Raw genomic sequence first — 20,955 nt, forward strand, 5'->3', positions numbered from 1 at the left:
TCCCGTGTACCGTTTACCTAGCTAATAGAAAATTTTCGCTACCTGCAGCAACCTCCCACCCGACAGCTTATCTTTCTACTTTGGATCAAGAGATATGTGTTCTAGGTTTCCAAGTACGTATAGTTCCTAGAGAGTAACGAGTGGTCTAAGCTGGATTTCTGAGTATAATTTTATTGGTACATTAATTTGCATTTCGTCGCATATAAGTTTCTTTTCTTTCAGTTTCATAGCTGGCTAATCTAGTCATACCAAATGTTAAAAAAATATGGCGTACTTTTACCATGGTGTCGTGCCTTGGACATTTTACTGTGTTGTTAGCAGGCTGAGTTGATGTTGCATTCCTCCGATATGTGAATGGTGTGCTAGATGTGTGGCTATGACGAGTAACTGTTCAACGTGCGGCTCATTTACACTGGGGTGACAAAAGTCGTGGTATAGCGATGTGCACGTATACAGATGGTGGTAGTATCGCATACGCAAGCTCCAAAGGGCACTGTACGAGGTGCGACTAGAAAAAAACCGGACTGATGCTGGAAAAAACATTTATTTACAATTATTTACAATTTCATGTTATCTCCTTCAATGTACTCTCCTCCTCGGTCTCTACACCGCTCCATACGAATTTTCCAGTGTTCATAGCAATGCTGCAGATCATTTTCGGTAAGTCCATACATTACTTCCGTCGCTTTTTCTTTTACTGCTTCAACAGTCTCAAATCTAGTTCCTTTCAAAGCTGACTTGACTTTAGGGAAAAGAAAAAAGTCACAGGGGGCCAAATCAGGTGAGTAGGGTGGATGATCTAAGATGGGAATGTTGTGTTTTGCCAAAAACGTCTTCACTGACAACGCACTGTGAGCTGGGGCATTGTCTTGGTGAAGGATCCATGACTTTTTTCTCCACAAATCGTTCCGTTTTCTCCGTACTCGCTCACGTAGGGTAGCCAGGACGCTAATGTAGTAATGCTGATTCACTGTTTGTCGCTCTGGTACCCAATCAATGTGCACAATCCCTTTGATGTCAAAAAAAACAATCATCATTGCCTTGAACTTCGATTTTGACATTCGTGCTTTCTTTTGTCGTGGAGAACCAGGAGTTTTCCAATGCATCGATTGGCGTTTAGTTTCGGGATCGTAAGTAAAAAACCACGATTCATCGCAAGTAATAACATTTTGTAAGAAGGTGGGATCACTTTCAATGTTTTCCAGGGTGCCAGAACAAATCATTCTTCGGCGTTCCTTCTGTTCAATTGTGAGACACTTTGGAACCATTTTTGAACGCACTTTGTTCATGTTGAAACTTTCATGAAGAATCTGCCTAACATTTTCCTTGTCAACTCCTGTTAACTCAGACACTGCTCTGATTGTTAAGCGGCGATCTTGTCGAACAAGTTTACCGATTTTTTCAATGTTTGCATCAGTTTTTGCTGACAATGGTCTGCCAGTGCGAGTGTCATCACTGGTGTCTTCGCGGCCATCTTTAAATCGTTTAAACCACTCAAACACTTGTGTTCGCGATAAACAATCATCGCCGTACACTTGTTGTAACATTACAAACGTTTCACTTGCAGATTTTCCTAGTTTGAAACAAAATTTGATGTTAACACGCTGTTCTTTCTGTGCACTCAACATTTTCCTACGCACAGACAAAACGTCAACTACTTAAAACAGACGCCACGGGCAGACTGAGTGCAGGAGGCAGATGAAACTCGAGCGGTAGGCGGAGCGAGAGTCACGTGACACGCCACGCGACTTTCAGCCTTATTGCATTCGTTTTATTGTTTCACCAGTACTAGTCCGGTTTTTTTCTAGCCACACCTCGTATTACCTCTCATCAAGGGCAACGCAGCAGCCGATGGCCTTCACTCACTTAACGGCCGAGAGCTGCGACATTTCCGTAGAGTTGCCAGTACTAATATACAAACAACATTTGGTGAAATAACCGCAGAAATCAATGAGGGACGTAGGACGAACATATCCGTTAGGTTAGTGCGGCGAAATCTGGCGTATGTGGCCTATGGCAACTGACGACCGACCAGAGTGCCATTTCCAACACCAAGGCATCACGTGCAGCGCCTCACCTGCGCTTGTGACCGTATCTGTTGAATCGTCGACGACTGCAAAGCCGTAATCTGGTCAGCTGATCTTGATTTCAGTTGGTAAGTGCTGATGGTAAGTTTCGAGTATGGCGCAGAGCCCCCGAAGCCATGTACCCAAGCTGTTAACAAGGTGCTGTTGAAGCTGTTGGCGGCTCCACAATGCTGTGCGCTGTCTCTGCATGGAGTGAACTGAGACCTCTAGTCCAAATGAACAGATCGTTGCTGGGAGATTGTTATGTTCGGCTGCATGAAGATCATTTATGGACCTCATATTCCCAAATAACGATGCACCCTGTCACCAGGCCACAGTTTTCGCGATTGGTTTGAAGAACATTGTGGGAAATTCGAGCGAATGATTTGTCCACCCAGACAGCACGACGTGAATCCCATCGAACAATTATGGAACGTAATTGAGAGGTCATTTCGCGTCAAAATCCTATACCAGCAACACTTTCGCAATTATGGGTGGCTATAGGAGGCTGCATGGCTCAGTATCTCTGGAGGGGACTTCTGACAAATAGCTGGGACCATGCCACGTAGGTATTTTGTACCACATCGGCCAAAAGGAGGTCCAACACGATACTATGTGATATCTCATGACTTTTGTCATCTCAGGACAGTCTTGTTGAGTGTGGTCATGAAAATGAAAGCTGCCACTGACTCATACTCGAGTTTTTTTGTCTAAAGGACCCATATTTGAAATTAAAAATTGCACACTGACACTAAAACAACAGAATTGTAACAGAATACAGCACTTGGGTATATTATTGATATGAGCAGAAAAATACATTTAAACGTGAAAGAACTTTTTAAAATCAATTTCTGTAGTTTACACGTTAGTGCACTGGTGCCTTGCAGGAGCTCTACTGGACCCACGTGAATGTTCCACACAGCATGATGGAGCCGCCGCCAGCTTATCTCCGTCCCGCAATACAGGTGTCAAGGAGATGTTCCCCTGGAAGAGGGATTCGCGCTCTCCCACCAGCATGATGAAGAACGTATCTGGCTTCATCAGACGATGCAGCGCTCTGCCGCTACGCCAACGTCCAGAGCCGATGGTCACGTGTCCTTTTCAGTCTAGTTGCCCATATCATGGTGTTAACATTGGCACATCCATGAGTTGTCGGCTACGGATGCCCATCGTTAGGAGTGTTTGGTTCACTGTGCGTCCACGCACACTTGTACTCTGCCCAGAATTGAAGTCTGCCTTTAGTTTCGCCACAGTTCGCCGCTTGTCATGTTTTATCAGTCCGCCTAGCCTACAAGTTCCGACGTCTGTAATGACGGGTGCCCGCCCAACCCCTCCATGTCTGGACGTGGTTCCACCTTGCTTTCGCCTCGTGTTGAAGTCACTCACCAAAGCATTTCTCGAACACGCGACAAGTCGTGCAGTTTCCAAAATGTTGGTGCCGAGTCTCCGGCCATCACGATTTACCCTCGGTCAAACGCAGCTAGATCGCGCGATTTCCCCATTCTACACACAGACAACATGCTCACTCATAATACATGCACCGTGCGTATATCTGACGTGCAGTCATTCCCCGCCAGGTGACGTCGATATCACCACGACGAGCTTATATCGGTAGCACGTTGGTGATCATAATGTTCTGGTTGATTAGTAGAGGTTGTATATCTGGAGCGACCGAAAGTATCGAACTGCACACAAACATTGAGACTGCCGTGTGTGAATTGTACATGGAGTCACTGCTTGTTGATCCCTTCATTATTGAGACAAATGATTTGCGAATCACATATCAGAGGAAGCGAGTTAATGGAACCCACGTGAAGTGCCTGTCTGTGCATGAGTTTGTTTCCTGTAGAAAAATTAAGAATGGAACAACAAGAAAGAATTGCTAGGGTGGGAAAGGGTAAGATTCAGAAAAGGAGTTTTTCGATCCTCCTGTTGAATCGATACGTAGAAGAAGCAATGACGGAAATAAAAGTAACTTCCCGTACTTGCATTAAAATTCAGGGCGAAAGGATATTAATAATAAGTTTCATTAATAACACTGTTATAATCCGTCAACGTGAGAAAGCACTGCAGGACCCGTTAAACTGAACAGTCCAATAAGCACGCTCTGTGAATTAAGAATAAACCGAAGAAAGACGAAATTAATCACGAGCAGCAGATATTAGAGTAGATAAAAACTTGGGGACAACGATACAGACGAAGTTAAAGGGTTCTGCTACCTTTGATGCAGAATAAGATATGAGGAATGAAGTAAGAAGAATATAAAGAGCAAACTAGCTTAAGCATAGAGGAAATTCAGGGCCTAAAGATGTCTTCCAGTGTCAAACATCGGCCTTATATTGAGAAAGAAGTCTCGGACAACAAACGTTTGGAGCAGAGCATTGTTTGAAAGTGAATCATGGACTGTGGGAAAATCAGAAAAGAAGAGAATCGAAGCGTTTGAGATGCGGTGCGATACAAGGATGTTCAAAATTGGGTGGACCTTTAACAAATTGGGAATTTTTGCACTGAATTAGCGAGAAAAAGGACATGTGTGAAACATCGACAAGAAGAAGGGACAGGATTATATGTCTTAAGAAAATCTAGAAATAACGTTATTTGAGGGAGCTGTAGAGAGTAAACAGGGACAGGTAAGAAGGGACAGGATTATATGTCTTAAGAAGTTCTAGAAATAACGTTATTTGAGGGAGCTGTAGAGAGTAAACACTGCAATGAAATGCAGAAATTGAAATATAACCAACAAATAACGGAGAACGCTTGGTACAGGTGCTGCTCTGAGATAAAAAGGTTGGCACGGGAGCGTAACTCATGGTGGGCCGCATTATTCAGAAAGATGATGGAAAAAAGGTATCTTGACGTGCACTGATCTCACGTCAGTCGGAGAAATCATATTCATAATCCATTCTGTAGCAACAACGGTCGCTCTGATAGATATGTCTCCTTGTAGTAACACCATTATTGGTGGATTACTAGAATTGTCGTGTTAGAACCGGGAATTTAAGAAGTGATATCTTGAATATTCATGTCAGAGAATCCGCTCACGAACGGATTTGTAGTGTCAGCCTCCATTACCACAATTCACTGTGAGGCAACCCCACTGTCATGCAGCACCCAGAATCCGATGTCAGATGAGTGGCGTGGTAAGCAGTATCTGACCTGCAGATCACATATGAGACACTCCAACAGACTATGCCTGATGTTTATCTTCAGTGAACGCTGAGTCTATTACATATGTTTAGTGCTAGAATTTTTCCCTTCGAAGTAAGAATGAAACCTTGTTGTTGTGTTAATGCAATGTTTGTTTGAAGCTCATGTTCATGGAACATCATTTCTTCTATAAAATTCATTTCGTTAATTTCATTAGTACAGTACGTATGAGGTTTTTACACTCTAACCTACGAAGTCATCCCATTTCCTTTGAGTCTGTAAATTACGCTAATATGCGACAGGATGACTCTCGCGTATATTGTTAATTCATTTCCTGCTAAACATTTAAAAAATAAAAGTAAAAATTGTAGTTTCTCTCTGCCAATGCTGTTTTGAATTTGTTGTGGGGTATTCGCACAATTTGAGGTTGCGTTCGCGGACATAGGGATGCAGTACTTTCTCTCTCTGATTGCAGTAATTATGGAGTGTATTCACATGCAGTTGTACAGGTATATACAATGAAATGATAATTAGCAAATGTGAAAAGCCTGTGTGCTTCACTACAAATGTATTACGACCATCATGATCTCCGTACACGAAATGTATTGTACAATTCAAACAGGTTTATTATCCATCATGATCGTATTAATTTTTTAAATCACCGGTTTCGTTTCAACATAAATCATCCTCAGATTTGGATGTATCGGTTTAGAATAACTTGTCCAACTATCAACAAATTTGCATGTTACGTCACTTTCTTTATTGCGAATACCATGTAAATATGCTGACAATGGGACGGGTTACTCTGTTAACCAATACATTCAGTTCGGAGAATGGTTCATCTTGAACCGAAACCGGTCATAAAGAAAACGCAGATCTGTCTCAAAACCAATGACTTCAGATTTGTTCCCTAAGGACATTATGTCAGGTTTTGCAAATACTGTATACTTCGCGATTGCAAAATCGAATCATCCACAGCCCTGTCTTCATAATGGTTGGGGTCCCCTAAATGTAATATTGTGAAGACAAAAAGTATTTCTCCCAGAATTGTTACACAGTCATCCAAAAATAAATTAAATACTGTTACAATACATTATTTTGGAATCTAGAGATTTGAATATGAGGGAAGAGCATAGGTAAAGGGGAAACCTAAAGATTATGAGGTTTTTCCTTTCAATTTTTATTTCGCGAAATATGTCAGAAGCCCATCAGCTCCAAATTACTGTCCATTTGAAATAATGTTATCACACCGAACCTCATACACGTGTCGTAACGTTTTCCGCCATTGATAGAAGAATTATTAAAGTTATTTGGCACGGTGTCTACAGAGAGTAGCGTTCCACTTGTTTTATGTGATGAGCATAGATCTTTCTGTCCGTTTTGATTCTACTGACAGCAAAATTTTATATAGAGCCATATCCGGAATGGTGGTGCGTAACGGTTTTCGTTCTGGATATGGCTAGGAATAACCCGGCGTTCGAAACTGCGTGATCAGGAACATTATTGTGCTGCGAGAACCAGAACAAAGTTGGTTGCTGTTTTTAACCTTGCCTCCCGCAATCATTTTGGTACTTGAAGGTTGTAATTATGACTAATGTATGATGAACTACTACCCTTGCTCGAAAAAAAGGAAACCAATATTATTTTCAAGATGATTCTAGCCTTTTTTACTTTCTTCGATTGTCATATTCGCAACTGTCAAAGTTTTCAAAACTTCAAACAGCTCTTACAAAAATCAGTTCTCCACGTAATTTTTGTTCCTCGAGAGAGGAGTGATAGCGAGGTGGTTTGCAAGAGTATGTACATAACAGGGGCACGTAGCGGGAGAACCCATCACTTCCCGTTTAAGACGATTGTTTTGCTGGTTTTCGTGCCATGTACTGCCGGGAAATATTACACTCATGATTAGAATATTTGATGTATTTACTGTCCAAACTAATTAATTAAAAGGAGCCTCATTGGAAGATCTCAAAACACATCGCTATGAAACTTCATGATAGATTAAACTTTATAGTAAGCCGAGTGTTTGGAAGTTAGTTGCACAGTTTCCTTCAAACAAGTGGGCTTTGTCCTTCACTACTCTAAATGTCAGCAGATTTCATGCTTCTGCTACTGCAATGAATCTAAATTGTGGAAGTGTATCACTTGATACAAACATTGCAACTACACTGTTGCTTAGGTTTTCCCAAAACACAGTTAGTTCCCATATACAATCAGAAGGTCCAGGTGATACGAATACCTAATCTTCTTTCTGCTATAGCTGTCATTCCCTTGACCTAGTTCGATTACACATAGTTTCATTAACGCGTTGACGACACGCAGTGTTCTGTGATGTAACCTTCGAACTTTCCCCAGCGGTGGTCGCCCCTGCTGCTGATTTGGCCGGTGCCGCACGGCAGCCACCTGCGACGCCGGCGAGTCCACTCTGCAGCCACTGGTCCCGACCCGTAAGCAGCGCCTTACGTCACGGGCGAGGACGACGCGTTTTCACTGAGAGCGGGCGCTGTCGCTGACGCAACCGCTGGCTTTCATACCGCCCTGCCGGAAGACGCGTAACCGCGTGGCGCCCGCATCTTGCCGTGGATAAGGGCCGCAGCGCCATCTTCTCTCTCAGTGGCTGGTTACAGTGGATTTCACATTTTCGCCACGCTCTCATACCTGAAGTCCCTACGACGACTTATTACCGATGTAGAGCGCATAGCGCAACGGTAAAGTAAGGGGCAGTCAAATGAAAACTAGACAGATGAGAAAAAGTGAGTTAACTGTTTATTACTTCAAAATTAATTGCCATAATTGTCAACAAATTTAGTCCAATGTGAGACAAATTGGTGACGTTGGTCCGATAACCAGGCACCTTCCGCAGCACAGTGTCTTACCACAGGTTTTTTCGGCTCACTTCAACAACCAACCATGAGGTGAATAATGTTTCTGAAATGACGAAATTCCCGCTATTTATGTGAACAAAAACGAATAGAAAACGCATATTTAAAGAAGCTGCTATTTCAATGCATATGGCATAATTTTCTGATCCAGGTAACTATCTTTCAAATAAGTTACATTTATGTAATTGGTTTATTGCTCGTGCATGTAATATCGTGCCTTCTTTTAAATAGAAATACCCTTGAGAATGGCCTAAAAGGGAGAAAGTAGTCGTGAACTAACAAAATAAATGCAGCAGAAGTGGAATGTGCCACCTTCTTTTGATAAATTGCCGACCATTAAGAAAATGTAATCATAGTCTATTTTACACTATTGTCTAATATTGAAGTATATGAGGAAGGCCTAAAAAGCTGTCCATACACCAGTATATGGCGGGAAAACACAAAAGTTGTGACAAGTCGTCATGCGTAAAACAGGTATGCAAATATTTTCAAAGCAGTTGACTGGGACTGGATAGCGTTCGACTTTCGAAATATTTTTATACCAGTTTTACACCTCCATAAGTTTTGTGTCTGCTCGCCATAGGCTACTGTCTGGTTAACGTGGTGGTCTGTCCTCATGCACTTTAACTACCGTTGGAAAGTGGCACAGTAGTCAATATTGGACATTAGTGGAAAACAAAGAATAATTACAATCGATAGCCGAATGTTGTCATTGCACAAACTTTGTATGACTGTAAATTCTTCTCAAAGAAAGTTAATAAACAGGGCATCAATAAATCCCCGCTATCATTTCAAAAAACATAACGTGGAAACTGTTACAGAGAGAGAATCGTCATTTACGGTGAAACGCTTAACATTTCTCCGTTATTATTTCCTTTGTCCTTCGTTGCAAATTTTACATGGAGTGCATCAAAATGGTCACAAGTCAGGAAAAGGCTCAGTCTATCATCTGTTGTGCAGAATCGAAATCAGTTACAACACTACCACGGAGTTATCGACGCAAGTATGGAAGTGCACCACCTGCAAAAACAAGCATAGTCAGATGGTTTGATAACATTAAGGAGACGGGAAGCGTCAAAGACCTTCCTCGAAGCTAAATACACATTGTTACGACGTAGCGAAATGCTGCAGCCGTACCTCATATTCCAGCACGACCGTGCCATCCCCACAATGAGTCTGTGTGCTGCGTGACCCATTTTTGAGAGGCGCATGAGTCGTGATGGTCCCGTTGCACGGCTCCCACACCCTCCCTGTGTTACGCCCTCACACTTATTTTACGAGGTTACGTCAAGTATCGCGTGTACACAACACGTCAATGAAATTGCTACCCTTCGTGCGCGAATCAGAGAAGCAATCAAAACTATTTAAGCTGCAATTCAGACACGTACATGGGCAGAACTCGAATATCTTCTGGAAGTACTGTTATGAAGCAGTGGGTTACACAATGAAATTGTGACATGACAGAAAAACTTTGACAGCTCCTAATCTTTTTAAAATAACCGACGTCTCTCTGTCTCTAATAGTTCCCAAATATGATTTTTTAAAACGAAAGCGGGACTTTATGGGCACCCTGCATTGTTTCACGGAAGACCGAAATCTGTCTTCGGCTCGTAGACAGTGTTGAAACGAATGAAGCTTTTTATTTGTTGTATACTATCGGAAGTCCAGTCACGAGACATCGTGGTAATTAGAAGATATTCTTGCAATATTGCAGTAGAATACCGGATGTACATGGTGTTTGCAATTAAGTTTCCGCTACATAGGAGGGCCCCTCTGAAAGACGAATGATCGTAGGACTATGAAACTTTGTGTAAACATTTGTAAGGACATGCGGAAGGTAAATAACGAATAAATCATTGAAATAAACGAATCTTACGAGTAATTTCGACCTGAGAGTGCAACATTTGTTTATTGCGTACCATGTTTACGTTCCAGGTTCCAAAGGTTGCTCAGTGTAACGCCAATCTGCGTCCACGACAGCCTGGAACCGCACGGTTGCATGTGAGCTGCGTACACCGTGTTTCATCTCATCGTGTTTCCATGTGAACTACTGACCGCGCCGGCTGATGGACTAATCCGATAATCGCCATTAGAGTCTTGCTGTCGAAACTTGTGAGCTGCAGACAGACATTTACTCACGCTCGAGAAACACGTAGTTCTGCTCAATCACTTAGTTTTATTCAGTTTTATTCACTTTCAAACACTCACTACTCACGTCTCATGCACACATGAGTGAATGGCACTGTTCGCACTCCTGATTTTCACGTACGCGCACATACTTGAAAATCGGTACTGTGATCTGTGCCAAGTGAACGAAAACAAAAGAGGGCAGCAAACATTTTTATCGGAGTGGATGGAAGACTTGAGGAAAGGAGTCTTCGACCAGTTCCGTTTTGTTAAAAGAGTTAGCTTCAAGTTTTGTCCCAAAAACTGAAGAAGAAGAAACCGGATGACTTATTTTTGACGATTTGATGTTTACAATGTTGACTATGTTTTAGTATGTTTAGTTTGAGAGATAATCAGCAAACCTCCTCGATGATCTCCCGGGTAACGCTAGCTGGCTGACTAATCCTCTGTCCAAAGTTCACAAGGCGCCAGCCAGCTTACCCCTGTCCGCAGTTCACATACTTAAGAGAGGGCTGTCCGCAGTTCACAAGTTTTGAACTGCAGGAGTGATACCATTTCAAAATGGTTCGCTGCACTTTTCGAGCAGTGGATCATAGAATGTTGAACTGTCGTGAGACAGCTCAACCCTATATCGCCGTATCAGTAGCACAGCTTAACACGCAAATCCTGCTGCACACAGTCTGGACATCATACCAACAATATTGGGTATCCATACGGGAAAAATAGTTTTTCCTTTAAACTGGCTTAAGTAGCGAAAGTTTAATCATAACCACCTCGTAAATTATCTCGTATAATTTAGTTCATTAATCACTCGAATTCGAAACACTTGTTTACTAACAAAATATATAGGTGCAGTAGTGGCCATTTAGTATAGACTCAAAACTGTCGCATTGCATGACACACACAAATGAGGACGTAAACTGTATCGTGAAGTACACTAGTGTCAGTACATCACCCGCACTGTCTATACAAGGGGTGTAGAATCCGAGGGCTGCGGGAGGCATGCTACCCTAAGCATATATCAATGGGCCCAGGAAATGAGCATGTGTTACATGACCAATAAAAAAATCTATAAAATTCGGTTTACATAGAATTATGAAAGTAATGAAATATTATTAATTCTATCTTGCTTTTTTAGATTAAAATTATAAATTGCATAAATGTGATAACTTTGTACCTCCGACCGTCGCTCCCTCTCTCCACATTTTTTCAGGTGTTACTGTTAAGCATATTTTGTGCGGCCCAAAAATTACTCCTTTTCTTCTATTATGATCCAGGTAAGTTGAAAGGTTGGAGACTCCTGGTCTATACGCTGACGGAAACTGAAAGTGTAGCAACTAGAACAGCTTGACCGTACGCTATCCAATTGGTATTCCTATATTTAAGTGCCTGTGAAACATGTTGGTTAAAACTTAATTTCTGTGAGAAAGTACAGGGTGATTGAAAAAGAATACCACAACTTTAGGAATTTAAAACTCTGCAACGACAAAAGGCAGAGCTAAGCACTATCTGTCGGCGAATTAAGGGAGCTATAAAGTTTCATTTAGTTGTACATTTGTTCGCTTGAGGCGCTGTTGACTAGGCGTCAGCGTCAGTTGATGCTAAGATGGCGACCGCTCAACAGAAAGCTTTTTGTGTTATTGAGTACGGCAGAAGTGAATCGACGACAGTTGTTCAGCGTGCATTTCGAACGAAGTATGGTGTTAAACCTCCTGATAGGTGGTGTATTAAACGTTGGTATAAACAGTTTACAGAGAATGGGTGTTTGTGCAAAGGGAAAAGTTCTGGACGGCCGAGAACGAGTGATGAAAATGTAGCACGCATCCAGCAAGCATTTGTTCGCAGCCCAGGAAAATCGACTCGCAGAGCTAGCAGAGAGCTGCAAATTCCACAATCAACTGTATGGAGAGTCCTACGAAAAAGGTTAGTTATGAAACCTGAACTTCAACTACCCGAGGCGATGGATCGGCCGCCAGGCAGCCCGTGACAGAGCACTTCATCACTGGCCTCCAAGAAGCCCTGATCTTACCCCCTGCGATTTTTTCTTATGGGGGTATGTTAAGGATATGGTGTTTCGGCCACCTCTCCCAGCCACCATTGATGATTTGAAACGAGAAATAACAGCAGCTATCCAAACTGTTACGCCTGATATGCTACAGAGAGTGTGGAACGAGTTGGAGTATCGGGTTGATATTGCTCGAGTGTCTGGAGGGGGCCATATTGAACATCTCTGAACTGGTTTTTGAGTGGAAAAAACCTTTTTAAATACTCTTTGTAATGATGTATAACAGAAGGTTATATTATGTTTCTTTCATTAAATACACATTTTTAAAGTTGTGGTATTCTTTTTGAATCACCCTGTACTTTCAGTTTATAAAATCCATCCATTCACACGAAGAACAGTGTGAGTACATTACTGGTATTCAGCGCTTCAAAAGTTACTGGAAAGTTTCAGGTGGAAATCCCAACACAGCATACTCAGAGGACGTTCACGCGTGGCACTATCATCGTCTTTCACGCTTTGAGAAAGGCTGAGTCATTGGCATGACCTACACGGGGCATCGTATCGGCAGACCTGGCAGATAGTTGGCAGCAGAATGAGTGCGACGAGATGGACTCACGGCAACGCTGTGGCAAGAAAGAATAGGCCGTTCCTTCGAGAGGGACTACACGACGTAGGACTGTTTGACTGGCTCTCACGAATAGATGGATGACGACAGTCCGTGTGGAGGTTGCAGGCACAGTGTCACCACGAACTATTGGGAACACATTACTGTTGGCTGTTTTTTTTTGTTTTTTTGTTTTATTGGCTTTCGGGCTGTGCCTACTCATCCGTCTCCATAGCAGAATATCAATTATGACGAAAGGAATGTAAATACAACACAACGCCCAGTCCCCAAACGGGGAAAATCTCCGATCTAACCGGGACTCGATCCCTGGCACCTTTACTTAGCAATCCGCCGGGCTGAACGATCGCCTTAAGCTGGGTTGAGATCTCGATTAGTCATGCGTCGTTTACTACTGACACCACACCACAGACAACAGAGATTTCCAAGGTGTGGAGCCGGCGTCAAATGGGATAATGAAGGGCATTCTGTGGTCTGTGGCGGTAATACTGGTGTCAGCGCATCGGTAGACGACCTGGTGAAAGTCACAGGATACAGTGATTTTAAAGACCTATACTTCTCCAACTACTGGAACCAAGGATTGGGGAGCAATTGAATATGATAACAAGACTGATTTGTAAATTTGTTAAAGGAAGGACGAGTGCTTGCTAGCAGGATAACCCCCACCACCTCACACTACACCACTTACCTAAAATCCCCTTAGGAATAAACGGATCCTTGGCAGGTCAATCTCGTCCTCTGATTTGTTACCCATAGAGTATTAGATGACGATCTGTTTCGCTACAGGGTTGGCAAACGCACCAGAGAGGCAATTCTGAGGTTGCGTTTGATAATGGAAGCAAGACTAAAGAAAAAGCGTTCGACGGTGTCAAATGGTGCAAGATGTTCGAAATCCTAAGAAAAATATGGTTAACGTATATGGAATGAAGGGTAATGTACAATTTGTACAAGAACCAAGAGGCAACAATAACAGTAGAAGACCAAGAACGAAGTGCACGGACTAAAAGTGTGTAAGATTGGAATGTAGTCTTCCACCCCTGCTGTTCATTCTATATCTCGAAGAAGTAATGATGGGAATAAAGAGTGTGATTAAAATTCAGGGTGGAAGGATACCAGTGCTAAGGTTCGCTGATGAGATTGCTATCCTTAGTGAAAGTGCAGAAGAATTACAGATCTGTTCAATGGAATGAACAGTCTAATGAGTACAGAATATGGAATGAGAGTAAACCGAAAGAAGACGAAAGTAATGAGAAGTAGCAGAAATGAGAACAGCGAGAAACTGAACACCAGGATTGGTGATCACGAAATAGATGAAGTTAGGTAATTCGGCTACTTAGGCGTCAAAATAACCATTGATAGCGGAGCAAGGAGCACATAAAAAGCAGGCTAGCACTGACAAAAAGGGCATTCCTAGAAAAGAGAATACTAATATCAGACATACGCATTAAGTGGAAGAAATTTCTGACAATCTACGTTTGGAGTACGACGTGGTATGGTAGTGAAACATGGACTGTGGGAAAACTGAAAGAGAAGAGAATCGAAGCATTTGGCATGTTGTGCTACAGAATAATGTTGAAGGAATGAGAAAGTTGTCCGCAGAATCGGTGAGGAAAACACTGACTAGAAGAAGTAGCAGGATGACAGGATATCTGTTAAGAGATCAGCGAATAACTTCCTGGTACTAGAGGGAGCTATAGAGGATAAAAACAGTACAGGAGGACAGTGATTGGAATGCACCCAGCAAATAACTGAGGACGCAGGTTGCAAGTACCACTGTGAAAGTAAATGGTTGAATGTCAGCACAGGAGAGAAATTCGTGGCTGGCCGCACCAAACCAGTTAGATGACTGATGAAGTAAAAAAGAAAAACAGTATTTGTGAGGTTCAGTGGGAAGATGTGTGCTTTCATACCATCTCCAGCGAATAATCCTCATTAACACGTTTCAGGAATGGCAACAAAATCCTCAAGATGATTTTCTGAGTCTGCTTGCTTCCATCCCATAATGAACACAACAGTGTTCATGAACTGTACATGATCGACGTCAGTTCCGGTAAAACATCTCCAAAAAGTTTGATGAATACTTGCTATTTCCGTAAGTGTATTTACTTCCAAACGCACTGTGGCAGTTTCAAGTACCTCACCAAGGAATCTGCAGTGCGAAAGTATTATCACATTGTCACTGGTCAAAACGAATTTCTCGTCAATACTTTTTGTCGGTGTATTATTGTGGATGTGATATGAACTCACCTTCAAGGCAGAGACGAAACTGAAATCATAGAAGTGGTTTGAATGCACGGCTTCAAAAGACGCGAAGGCGCTTTCATCGGCCAGCCTGTGTTTTCTGAAATGCAAAGTGTATTGCTCTCACCGATTGCCGTGCAAGAGTTTAGATTACTTATACGCAAGCTTTCTGCACCAAAGGGATGAGACGAACCTTTATTGGAAAAGTGAATCATCTTTCATTACGTTAACAGAACCGCCTGCAATGTCCTTCGATAAGATGTAAATACTGGGAGTTCAGTGTTGAGCGAGTTACTGGAACATCCACAGTATTCAGGAAATTGACATCCCCTCACGGACGAATAAAGATGCATAAAATTGCAGACGCCAGATTCAAATAGAAATTGAAAGTGCGATCGAAATACGCAGTATCAATGGTCGTGAGAGGGAGGGGGGGAGGGAGGAAATGAATTTACATTTAGATCTTTTTATCGATCACTAGACTCACCGACAGATGTAACCGAGTACGTCAGAGAAAATCTTAGCTCGCTAGTATGTTGTTCGCCAATCATCGTATCATAATTGAAGGAGACTTCAGTCATCCGATAGGGATAATTATTATTTTGAAAGTGGTGGCGTAACATGACCTCCTGCGAAACAATACCACATTACTTGAAATTTCCTGGCAGATTAAAACTGTGCGCCCGACCGAGACTCGAACTCGGGACCTTTGCCTTTCGCAGGAGAGCTTCTGTAAAGTTTGGAAGGTAGAAGACGAGGTACTGGCAGAAGTAAAGCTGTGAGGACCGGGTGTGAGTCGTGCTTCGGTAGCTCAGATGGTAGAGCACTTGCCCGCGAAAAACAAAGGTCCCGAGTTCGAGTCTCGGTCGGGCACACAGTTTTAATCTGCCAGGAAGTTTAATATCAGCGCACACTCCGCTGCAGAGCGAAAATCTCATTCTGGACCACATTACTTCTGTAAAAACTACCTAGAACAGATTGTATGAAAGCCCATTTACTGAAGAAAATATATTATATCTAATGGCAACGGATAGACATGATCTCATATAGGGTGTCGACTTTTAAACTGGTATCATTGACCTTGAGGCACTTGTAGCAACGATTTAAAATCAAACTATAATAAACAGAAAGATTTTAAAGTTTGACAAACTAGATAGAAAGGATGTAGCATCATACCTCAATGAGGAAATTGTAACAGTCAGCTTTGAGCAGGAGCACGTGTAGGAACTACAGCTGTAGCTTAGCAGAATAGTTGACTAGGCAGTGGAAACACACATACCTAGTAGAGCAATTCGTCAGGGAAAAGACCGTCCACGCCATAAATCTCTCTACCAAACTTCTAAAGGAATAACAACTTTTACACAGTAGATGAAAAGCGTAGGACTATAACTTGAGGAATGCTGAAGAAACATGTTTTGCTGTCCAAAGGACTGATGTGGCGTAATCTTATAGAAATAACTATCACAAAATCCGAAAGAAATTCTTTTCATATGTAAATTTTGCCAGTGGCACTAAAGTTAGTGTGCAGACTCTCATGTATGACACAAGGACTAAAAGCAAAAACAGAAATGCTGAACTCCACCTTTAAATGTTTGATTCTTTAAAATAGTAACGGGTCCCAATGTAATACTGAAATACTTATCAGATTATGCACAAGATGTACAGTTGATTCCGCCTCTCTCTTAGTCGCTATCGCCCTAGGTACTTCGAGAAAAAACATTAATGTTCCCTGGAGTTGGAAGAAGGCACAGGTCACAGCCGTTTTAGAAGCGATGGACAAAACTATCACCCAATGTCTTTGACATCCATTTGCTATAGAATCAAACTTTATAAAGTAACCTATCTCAAACAGAATGCCAACCAGAATGGATTCCGAAAACGTCGAAAATGCGAAACTCAACTTTCGCCAGTCTCCAATGACGTCCTGAAGACCATGGATCATGGCAGGTTCATGTTGTATTTATTGACTTTCGAAAAGCATGACTCGGAACCTCACCATCGCTTATTAACGGAAGTTCAGTCATAAGTGGTATCATGCGAAATTTGTGACCAGGTTGAAAATTTCCTGGCTGGTAGGACGCAGCTCGTTACCTTCGATGGACAGTGACGACGGAAGTATAACTTCAACGTCGACCAGGGAAATGCGTTGGGATCCTTTTCTATTCATGTTATATATTTCTGGACTGACAGGCTATATTAATAGTGTCCGCAGACTTTTCGCACATGATACATTTATTTATAATTAAGTACTATCAGAAAAAATCTGTAAAAATGTTCTCTCAAGGCTTGATAAGACTCCAGAGTGATGTAAATATTAGCAACTTGCTTTAAAGGTTCTGAAATGTATAAATGTAAAATTATGCACTCTAAAACATGCAGATACGTAATATCATCCAAATACACTTTTAATGCTTTTAATGACTCGCAATTGGGTTCAGTCAAGACATAAAAATCTCCTACGCTCAGTCGAAGGTAAAAGAGGTGTCAGACTTCGATTCGTTGGTAGCCTTCTGGAAAAATACAATCTGTCCAAAAAAGAGAACTCTTAACAAAAGATCCGCTTAAAATGTTTGCGTAAATGTGTGCGAGACACACAGGTCAAAGGACTGATAGAGGATACTGGAAGTGTGCAAAGAAGGGCAGCATTACGTCAGAGGTGCTGATGGACTGTACTGGCAGATACTTAAACGTGAACAATAACCATCCCGCCGACGTCTACTTCGAAGTTTCAAGAACCAGCTCTAAGTGAGGTTTTTAGGAACGTGCTACGACCCCTACACATTACCGTTGTAGGGACGGCGGATATAGCACGCACAGTGGCTTTAAACAATCGTTCTTGCCGCACTCTTTACGCACTTGGATGTTATAGTTCTAGTCTAAAACAGAAAACTCACGAACAGGAAAAATGTGTCGGAGAAGTGTTGAGTAAAGTTGTTCACACGACAAAAATGAACCACAAAGGACCATAGAGAAAACAAAGAAAGGTTGCGAAACAAAGAATGGACGAGAATGATAACTCTGTCAGAGATAGAGAAACCACCAGTTAATTTGGATGAACAGTTTATACGATATTGTTCACTTTCTATAAGAAATTTCTGATTTAAACAAAACATTAGAGCTGATATTTTCAATAGTATTAAATAGATTCACGAAACTCATATGGGGGTGTTTACTCTCAGCAAAACTGGAGACTCACTTTCGTTTTTGCTCTGTAAAACCGGCCACTTTTTACAGTTCAAAGCAAATGTAAGAATAACCAAATTATCGCACTTACAATAGACAAAGACGATAATAAAATCGGGAATTCACGAAAGACAACACTTATTAAAAACTCCTGGCATAAGTGCATATTTGTCGTGTTGTTATTGGAGTTCGTCCGTGAGCTCACTAAATTTCGCTATAAAGATTATCAGGAACACTGATACAAATTTTCTTCATTGGACATACCAGTTTTTGCTTCATTATAATTCCAGTCTCGGATCATATTGATTATATGTGATCAGGTTACTAATTTCGATCGGTAATTGCAATAATTTTTTACTCAGCTCTGAGGATGGTCATTACAGATCGTAAGTAATAACCTGATTGCAAATATTGTGATCTAAAACTGGAGTAATATATGATGCATAACATAATAAAGCATATATTTTCGTGGATGACTGGAAACTTATCGTGACAATGTCGCAAGTTGTATAGCAATTTTGACTCTTCAATCATATTCAGTAGCCCATAAAGCGTTATCTAATGTGAGCCTTGCAGGGATGCACATTCTTACCACTTTCTGACGCAGCCATTGGCCAAGGCGCATTATGGAATATTGAAAATGACCAGAATGTAGAAACTGGCGTAGCTAATAAAACTTGTGTGAGGACTGACCGATAACCTTTATAGTACGGTATAGTCTCTTCTCCCATCATCGTTGCTTGTGGTTCTTCGAATATAATAACCGTGATACGGTATAACTTAATGGATAATATCGCAACTGGACCTCAACAGACTGGTGCCGTATAGGCTCGTTTCACGAGCCACACCCCCTCCTTAACCGGACGACTAGTCGACTGGCAACAAACGTGGAGGAATCAACTGCAAACGGTGCTCAACGAGAACAAGGCGGTGGGGCGGTACAAGCGGGAAGAACTATGGGACGTTTTCGTGACGTTGTTTGGAATCATATTCCATGTTGAAGGCACTCTTGAACGGTTTGGCTATAATCTCAGAGCTCACGTTCACCTGAAAACAGCTGTCTTCATTGTTAGCAAGATGACGCTCCCTGTATCACGGGTAGAACAGTCGTCGGCTGTATGACAACGATGAAACATTGAAGTAACTACTTTTCGGCAGCCCAAAAGACCTGTGTCTTCTTAGGAATCACTTTAGTCGCCATCTTCACCGTGTGAATCTGCATACGTTGTAGGATGCGGCCTATACTCTGAACTTGCCGCTTGAAAGTATCGCTTCTGGTTAGCTTAACCTGCTGTTATACGCTAGACAGTACAGCAGGTCACAATGAAATAACTTCACAGAGTATACGCGTATACTGTGTTGTATAGTGATGTGGGCACAAGAGTTACGCACCGAACTCGCGGCCGTAAACGTCTTCTGCGGCCGCGGCACCGAACAGCAGCAGCAGCAGCAGCAGCGGGAGCAGAGTGGCAGCCGCGGGTGTCCGGCGTGGCGGCATGCTGGCGGTCCACGTTGTGTCTGTCTGCACGGGCTGCTCGGCGGGCAGCACTTTCTCCAGCCAGCTGCGCCCACTTATATAGACTCGGTTCGCTTCTCTCCCTCTCCACTGTTCGCTACTTCCGGATGGTCCGTCTGGCCTAAACTGAGACCGGGTCGATCTTTCTGGTGCCATTATGTGCTTCGTAGCTCCCAACACCCATTCCAGTTTTACAAGATCAATCTATCGGAGAGTAGCTTTGAGGTATACTGAGTAACAGGTTCATAAAGTATTTCACTTGTTGAGAGTAATCGGTCACTTTGATAGTTCGCACTATTTTCACATTGAATCTTCATGTGGGTGCAAACGCATTACTACTGATTCTCCACAGGGTTTAATATTGAGACTGCTCCTGGTCTTGTATATTACACATACAGCGTACCCCAAAAAACTCCGAGAAACTTTAGGGACAGTTTCCTCATACAGAAATATGTAAAAGTGTCTACTAAATGTGTGCTCTAAAATCCATTCCTTAAGAGCTACGAAAATTTGTTCATTTTCGAAACTATGAAACAGATCTCTTCCAGTGCAATCTCTTTGCTTTCCACATTTTGGGAGGAAGTAGTACGGAATAAAAGGAGAAAAAAATGTGGAGAAGGCCTCGGCTCTAAAATGCATACCTAAAGAGCTATGAGCACCTGTTCAGCAGAAGAGATGTGTTTCACACTAGTGAACATTTACCAGTTTTCACAGCTCCTAAAGTATGCATTTTAGACAGCCTTTTTGCTGGACTTTATTTTTTGCTTTGGGTCAATACTTCCTCCTCCCGGACCTTGCAATAGAAGATATCTGTTTCACAGTTCCAAAGATAAACAACGTTCTTTAAAAAAATATAAAATGATAAACTTTACGTTTATGTTGAATGAATGTCTGAACTGTGGAATGGATACTACACTCAAATTGTCGTGTGGTGTGTTGTAACTGCAAGAGGTGTGCTTACTTTGTCTTATTGTTAGCAAAATTTTACGAATTGTTTGGCCAATGCAACTCCCAATACCAATAAAGAAATACAGTCTCTGCAAAACACATTCAGCCCCTTAAGCACTGAATCCTAAGGCCCTGTTCACATAAGAAATAAATTAAATTGTCTTACCTCTAAAGCAGCAACAGAGTAATGCGATCTTTTCTGGTCTCTCATAAAAATT

At 42.0% G+C, this 20,955-nt stretch overlaps 1 protein-coding gene across 1 annotated transcript in view; it reads right to left on the reverse strand.

Moving 5' to 3' along the window:
- The window catches only part of LOC126154339 (uncharacterized), a 60,689-nt gene extending 42,115 nt beyond the window's left edge, over positions 1–18,574 (reverse strand). Inside the window, exon 1 of the mRNA XM_049916130.1 lies at positions 18,538–18,574. Within this exon, the coding sequence (XP_049772087.1) occupies positions 18,538–18,574 (37 nt within the window). The remainder of the gene's footprint in view (positions 1–18,537) is intronic.
- Between the last annotated feature and the right edge of the window lie 2,381 nt (positions 18,575–20,955).

Source organism: Schistocerca cancellata, chromosome 2 (assembly GCF_023864275.1).
Source record: "Schistocerca cancellata isolate TAMUIC-IGC-003103 chromosome 2, iqSchCanc2.1, whole genome shotgun sequence".
In the NCBI taxonomy this organism is placed as follows: domain Eukaryota; kingdom Metazoa; phylum Arthropoda; class Insecta; order Orthoptera; family Acrididae; genus Schistocerca; species Schistocerca cancellata.